We start from the raw sequence: 8,094 nt of genomic DNA, 5'->3' as shown, positions 1-8,094 counted from the left end.
ATTTATATTAATGAAACAAAGTATGTTTTGTGTTATTTTTTTAAAAAGGATTTTACTTCGCTTGCGACTTATTTAGGTCATTTCAACGCCAAAACAACAATATTTAACAAGTCTTTGTAACTGCAAGAATCAAAACAAAGCGTGCTTTAGTTTACAATCATATATTTGACCTTTGCCCTCAAAACAATGAAGGAATGAACACTGTTCTAGAAAGCGTGTATTAATTGTTTAAAATGTGACACGGATCCAATTCATAACATTATAGATAGTTCGAAGATGACATCACTCAAGCCTTTGTTATTGTATTTTGCCATCCGCGTTTGTGAGTGATACTCACTAAACTGTATTACCCCGACTAGAAAAGTTCATGGTTACACATAGTTTTGTTTGTTGGTCCGTTATACTTCCGGATGGCAATGTTATGAGCTTCTTAGCCAAGCGCATACTATCTATAGATAGAATGCGCTTGGCCAAGGAGTTCACAACATTGTCATCCGGAAGTATAAAGGACCAACACACAAACTCTGTGTAACCATGAACTTTTATAGTCTGGTTAATACAGTTTAGTGAGAACAACTCACAAACGCGGATGGCAAAAACAATAACAAAGGCCTGAGTGACGTCATCTGCATACTATCTATACATACTTTATCGAAGACAGTGAATAGGATTTCTTCAAGTTAGATAATGGCCATGACCTGTATTACCTTTCCATGTGCTCGATGTGATTGGTAGCATTGAAATTTGTGCTCAAATCAACCCACATAATGAAAAGTGTTCACAGTTTGGAGAAATATCCAACTTCACAATTCGTCATTTTGCTCAGCATGACTCGTGGGTATGTTAACAACTTTCATAAACAAAGCAGCGTGTTTATATTTATTGAGAACTGTCCAATCGTTGTACAGCAACAAATCACGTGATCGATTAGGGTGGACAAAAACATGAATATAGATAGTATGCGCTTGGCCAAGGAGTTCACAACATTGTCATCCGGAAGTATAAAGGACCAACACACAAACTCTGTGTAACCATGAACTTTTATAGTCTGGTTAATACAGTTTAGTGAGAACAACTCACAAACGCGGATGGCAAAAACAATAACAAAGGCCTGAGTGACGTCATCTGCATACTATCTATATGGTCCGTTATACTTCCGGGTGGCAATGTTGTGAACTCCTTGGCCAAGCGCATTCTATCTATAGATCGCTCCCATTGAAAAGTCTGGACTATTAACATCTTTGTTGCATTTTTCGAGTTTGGATAATTCATGGACAATAAAAAATTGTTCCATTTTTATCCAACTACAACTGACACATAATCCATGTTTTACATTCAACTTCATGTTTGATTCTCTAAACTGTATTATATTGTGGGTTATGGGACCACAGAAAGGACACCTAGATTGGTAAACATAGCAAGTTTTACTGTCAACGGTATGTGTCTAAGTAAAATACCCACTGCTCTACCGCTTGATCAATAGATAGTATGACGTTGACGTCACTCAGATCTTTGTTATTGTTTTTTTTTTTTTGTCCTCCCTGTTTCTGAGTAATTCTCACTAAACTGTACCAGACTATAAAAGTTCATTACACAAAGTTTTGTGTGTTGATCCGTTATACTTCCGGATGGCAATGTTGTGAACTCCTTAGCCAAGCGCATACTATCAATAAAATTCATTACACATAGTTTTGTGTGTTGGTCCGTTATACTTCCGAATGGCAATGTTGTGAGTTTCTTAGCCAAGCGCACATCATCTATAGAACCAACACAGAAAACTATGTGTAAACGAAACGTTTATATTGTGATTGAGAAAATCATGTGATAACTAGCCACCCATCTGGTGGTATAAAAACAATAACAATGATCAGAAAGAGAGGTCGATTTCATTCACATGATTGTTTATAGATAGTATGCAGATGACGTCACTCAGGCCTTTGTTATTGTTTTTGCCATCCGCGTTTGTGATTTGTTCTCACTAAACTGTATTAACCAGACTATAAAAGTTCATGGTTACACAGAGTTTGTGTGTTGGTCCGTTATACTTCCGGATGGCAATGTTGTGAACTCCTTAGCCAGGCGCATTCTATCGTGCTTGTCCGAGCACGTGTGAAAGTGTGTCACAAATCGTAGCCATCGCTACGCACAAATTCCATGTTTTAATACTCTTCAACAGTCGTAACGTCACTTCCTTCCTAATGACGCATGGTAACTTATTAACACTGGCTCTAAACTATCGGAACAATGGCGGACGCCCGTATGAAATATTTCCCTGGCGAGCATAAAAGAGTATCCAGGGGGAAAAAAACCCCATAAATTTGATCATGTTTTTACTTTTACACATTCTGATCACAAGGCATATGAAAAGTTCTAGACAGCATGAAGAATAAAAAGTAATGATTTTCTTTATTTAGAACCAAGATGGCTACTGAATCCAATTTATAGATGGTATGCGCTTGGCTAAGAAGTTCATAACATTGCCATCCGGAAGTTTAACGGACAAACACACAAAACTGTGTGTATCCATGAACGTTTATAGTCAGGTTAATACAGTTCAGTGAGCATTACTCATAAACGCGGATGGCAAAAAACAATAACAAAGACCTGAGTGACATCATCTTCAAACTATCTATAGAAACTCGTTAGATGATTTTTTAAACTTTAAATTCTATTTTCAATGTTAGGTTAACGTTTCAACACGAAAGACCTGGTACTGACCAAAAAATTACGTCACAAAAGAAGACGGTGATCACCAAACGATAGTAAAAAGTGAGTTGTTGTTATAAGCTCAAGGAAATAAATGATTTCATTGGTTGAGCTATAGATTACAAATCACAATGGGCATGATCTATATTACATTTCCATGTACTCTAGGTCATCGGTCACATTGCAAAATGTGCTCAAAGTGACCTACATAGTGAAAATTGTTCAAAGATTTTGAACAATCTAACATTACGATTGGACATTGTGTTCAGCTTGACACATGAGTATGTTTACAACTTTCATAAACAAAGCAGGGTGTTTACATTTGTTCAGAAATGCCCAATCGTTCGACAGCAACAAATCACGTGATTGATGACTCGGTTGGACGAAAACATGAATATAGATCGCTCCCATCAACCTTTTCCCGTGATCTTCGTCTTCTTTTATGACGAATATTTTGGGGGTTAGTATGAGGCCATGAAGGTTACGGTTCAATACGGCATGGTACTAAATCATGTATTGTTCAAATTTCTTATCAAATGGGAGAGATCAATATTCATGCTTTTGTCCAACCTTGTCATCGATTACATGATTTGTTGCTGTACAACGAGTGAAAATTTCTCAATAAATGTAAACACACTGCTTTGTTTATGAAAGTTGTAAACATTTTAAAGTTTGAGTCATATTGTATTGCAAACGATAAAAAGATCAAAGGAATACGGCATTGTGAGAAAACTGTTTGGTTTATCACTATCGGTATTCAAAATTCGTAATGTCACTTAAAATTAGAGCCCGCATGCAAAAATCACAGAATCACATTTCGTAACTTTGGAGGAATTTGAGATACTCCGTGCGCACGGGACTTGGAACTATAGATGGCTAAAGTGATAGGAATAAAAAGTAACCCCATAGTATTTCTCAATTACTAAAAGTCGACTGTATCATATATATATATATATATATATATATATATATATATATATATATATATATATATATATATATATGACTGACTGACTTACTAACTTAAGGCCTTTCGCTTCCTAATCATCCGATAGGGACGCCTCGGCTGCCTCTCTAATCATCTGTGTCATTTCCTTCCACAGTTCACGGTCTTTTGCTGTGGATGCTAAGTTCATAAGGTCTTCCTTTGGTTTTAATTCTTTGTTATTTTGAAGGCGTTTTAGGTCTTTATTGAGGACAGTATAAATTGACGTGGGTGGTCTACTTGATATTTCTTGTGTCCAGATGGGGTGAAAAACGTATTCATGGCTTTATTAACTGGTATATTTTCATCTCTTCTGAGTATATGCCCAAGAAGCCGCCATCTTGCCTCCAGGATTTGAATGGATAAGGGTCTTTCATTACATTGTTCATACAGTTTTTTATTGCTTATTTTTGTGGGGTATCGTATATTCAGGACTCTTCTTAGTTATTTTCTATGGAATCTGTCTAATCTTTCCACTTCGGCTCCAGTCAGTGCCCATGTTCCGCAGTTGTATAAAATCAGGGATTTTAAAAGGGTTGTGTATAATTTGATTTTAGTAATTATTTTTATTTTATCTTTTCTAATCCATATATGTTAATAATTTATTTCGTGTAGCCGTCGATAAGCTTTTTCTTCTTTCTAAATCTTCCTTAGCTCCTATTATTGGCCTACTTTTTTCGTGGCTCTTCATCCATCTTTCTTCCTTGACAATAATGTTGCATCTGTTTTATCACTATTAACGTACAGTTGGTGATTTTAAAGGCTCTTACTGACTTGTTTCAGGCCAATAAAGTCAATGTCGTCTGCATATGCAATTTCCATGGGGAGTTTGTTTTCAAAACGTGATTGGACCGAAGGTACAGATTTACGCACATCTTTTAGAGCATTTTCTAGGTAAACGATAAATAAAACAGGGCTTAGGCTGTCTCCTTGTGGTGTACCGATGTTGCCAAGGAATGATTTATTCTCTGAGGCCCCGATTATTTTGGTGGTTATCCGGGTTTCACTTATAAGGAATCTGATTAATCTAATTTCATCTTCCATAACTATTCCTTTCAAAATATTTAACAAGGATTGGCGATTGATATTATTGAAGGCGGCAGACATATCTATTCCAGTTATAACTATTTCTACTTTTTCTGACAGGGTTTTGGCAGCAAGCGATCTGTGGGTCCAAACTACATCTGCAGTATTTCTCTCCGTCCGGAATCCGCTTTGACTATGTGACAAATAATTTTCAACAATCGGTCTAATTCTATTCAGTGTGATCAGGAGAGTGATTTTCGAATTGTATTAATTATTATTATTAATTGTATATATTTCTGTAGAAGGTGTCTAGCAAAATGTCAACATCTTCCAAGTCAACGGAATCGACGCCTCTTCTCCTTTATGAAAAAACGTACAGAATAAATGCTGAACAAGGCGCTGATCGCCAACTTGATAAAAATGTAGAAATCAACGATGCGTCTTCAAATTATACGTGCATCAATAAAAACGTTCAAAATTGCGATGACGCTATCATTATTCAATGTAAAATTGTTGTAGAAGGAAATGTGTGTAGTTCAAAAAGTGATGAGAATCAAAACAATGATGGAAATGAGACAAAAGATCTGAGAAATGAGAGATTCAAGTGGACTGAGTTAAGTCGCAATAAGAAATACATGTTACTGTGTTGCATCTTCTGTCATTTTCTATCTGGACTTTCAACATCTCTGTTGGCGCCCTTCTTCCCAGAAATGGCACAGAAAAAAGGAATGTCTTTAACTTTAATAGGTATGACCTTCAGTATCTTCCCGGCGGTTATATTCATTACGTCACCGATTTTTGCTTACCTCATGACAAGAGTCGGACCCAAATTTTTCGTCATATCCGGTCTAGCCGTTGGAGGCGTCTGTAATTGTCTGTACGGAATTTTGGACAAATCCCCACCAGGCACACCTTTCATTGTCACCAGCTTGTTGTGTCGTTTGGTAGAAGGGATCGGATTTTCTGCGTATGTAAATGCGATATTCACCATTGCACCGAATGAATTTCCAGACCATGTCTCAACAACGGTGTCTCTTCTGCAATCTGCAAGTGAAGTGGGAATTATGCTGGGCCCGGGAATCGGAGGTTTTCTGTATGACCTTGCTGGGTATGGAACTCCCTTTTATATTACTGGAACAGCAATTGTTCTGAATGGAATTGTATTATATAAAGTTGTACCGGATCTCACATTGAAAGTTGATGAGAGAAAGTCTGCTACGAAAAGATTCCCTCTCCGTAACAGATTAGTCCTTGCAGCACTTGTAAATGTACTCACTGCATCTTCTAGTGTGACTTTTTTAGAGGCGACGTTAGCCAATCACTTGGTTCCTTTAGGATTATCCACCAGTGCGATTGGTCTATTGTTCACCATAGTCCCCTTCCTCTTCGTCATATCTTGCCCATTCTTAGGTTATCTATCAGACGCTAAAGGAATTCAAGCCTATCTTTTGACATTCGGACAATTAATTTTTGGACTCGGAATATATTTAGTAGGTCCTGGACTGCTGTTTCCTTTTTTACATCTAGCCACTTCGTTTGTTATCCCTGGTTTGATCCTCATTGGAGCCGCTTTTGGGTGTTGCGTGGCTCCGGCAACGAGGTGTTTAATTCTAGGATTACTTGAATCGGGTTGGGAAGACAACACAACGACGTACGCTACCATGTCGGGTCTCTTGAACGGTGCGTATTCTTTCGGATTCGTTGTCGGGCCTCTGATCGGGTCAGCATTGATTCAACAACTCGGATATTCCTTCGGATACACAGTTATGGGGACGTGGAACGTAGCTGTATCTCTTTTGTGCCTGGTTATCTTCGGGTCTAGATATCTGTCTTCTAAGAAATAAACGAATGAGATGAGGCAACAAAGTTTCGAAGACGCTTGGCGTTAACTCACTCAATCCTAGAGATTTTTGCTGTTTTTCAAGATTGGAAAAAATGTATTATAAATGAGCATATACATAGATAGTTTTATACAACAATCATGCAAAAACTAAAAACATTAGCTTTGGTACGACACAATAAAACCTTGATCAATTGATTGATTGATTTATTTATGTATTCATTTATTTATGTTTTTTTTATTTATTTATTTATTATTTATCTATTATAATTTTATTATATATTTATTTAAATATTCATTTAATTAATGTATTTTTTTATTTAGTTAGTTAGTGTACTTTTTCATTTCTTCTTTTCTTTTTTAAGGTCAATATCCCTATGCTTATGTTTATTGTTGTATGTTTAAGATGAAGATAAAACTAAACTGGCAAAGTGACGACAAACATTGGATTTTTCTCATTCCTGAGGTTAAAAAAAGCATTTATAACAAGCCAATAATATGTCTCATAAAAATGTAATAAATAGGCATGGGGTAAAAATAGCCCGGGTAAACTACGGATATAGTCGGTTTTAGGGTTGTGTGAGTTAATAGTACATGATTATCAAGTCATGTGCTTGATACACACCAGTAAATTCTAGAAAAATAAATATGGACATTTATATGGCACAATTGGATTCAGTAGTGTGATGTCACGCTGCCCGGCAACGGCGGCCATCTTGGTTCTAAACAAAGAAAATTATTACTTTTTATCCTTCATGCTGGCTAGAACTTTTCATATGCCTTGTGATCAGAATGTGTAAAAGTCAAAACATGATCAAATTTATGGGGTTTTTTCCCTCTGGATAAGGTTTTATGCTCGACTGGTTTGGGTGTCAGACCTGCATATGTGTGCACGTCGTTTAGAAGGAAGGTAAAAGATCACGAGGTCATCAAAGACGAACTTGGATTCAGGACATCAAGGATTGGACGGGGATGGATCTCCACCAATACACAAAGACACGCCCAAGGCCGTGACAGCTGAAGGTCCAGTTCTCCTTAACCCTTGGATCAGGGACGGCACACATCATGACATGATGATGATGATGATGCTGATGATGAGGAGGAGGAGGATGAGGATGATAATGAGCTTCTGGCATTATTTCATACACACTTTCTTTCAGGTTTTAGTTAACATTCAACGATGCGTCCTCCGTATCAGTGCCGCATCTCCAAATCATCCAGGGTAAAGCTCCATTGTGTCTTTTCCGGCGACCGATGATCGGGTCTTCGTCTTTGACCACAGCACACTTCAATCCAGGCTTACAGCCGCACCGACCGTTGATTTTGTCCACTGGCCGACAGAACTGTCCAAGAAGTCTAAGAGAGATGGGAGACAAAGGAAGGGGGTGTAATTAAATGAAAGCCTAATGAACTTTGAACTTTGTTTTTAGGACTTCCATCAATACTTTCTCCAGCTGTTTCTAGGCCACCCTCTTTTCTTCGTTCCCTGCGGGTTCCATGTAAGAGCCTGCCTGGTAATGTTTGTTGCAGGCCTTTT

General features: G+C 37.5%; 1 protein-coding gene across 1 annotated transcript in view; it reads left to right on the top strand.

Moving 5' to 3' along the window:
• LOC144958668 (MFS-type transporter SLC18B1-like) overlaps positions 1–6,694 on the top strand; it is a 7,376-nt gene extending 682 nt beyond the window's left edge. The window contains exon 2 of the mRNA XM_078890788.1: positions 5,020–6,694. Within this exon, the coding sequence (XP_078746914.1) occupies positions 5,035–6,561 (1,527 nt within the window). The 5' untranslated portion in view covers positions 5,020–5,034 and the 3' untranslated portion in view covers positions 6,562–6,694. The remainder of the gene's footprint in view (positions 1–5,019) is intronic.
• The last annotated feature ends 1,400 nt before the right edge of the window (positions 6,695–8,094 follow it).

This window comes from Berghia stephanieae, chromosome 13 (assembly GCF_034508935.2).
Source record: "Berghia stephanieae isolate SIO BIC M18660-M18661 chromosome 13, UCSD_Bste_1.3, whole genome shotgun sequence".
Classification (NCBI taxonomy): Eukaryota; Metazoa; Mollusca; class Gastropoda; order Nudibranchia; family Aeolidiidae; genus Berghia; species Berghia stephanieae.
Note: the sequence above shows the minus strand (reverse complement) of the source record. Positions and strands in the feature narration are given on the sequence as shown.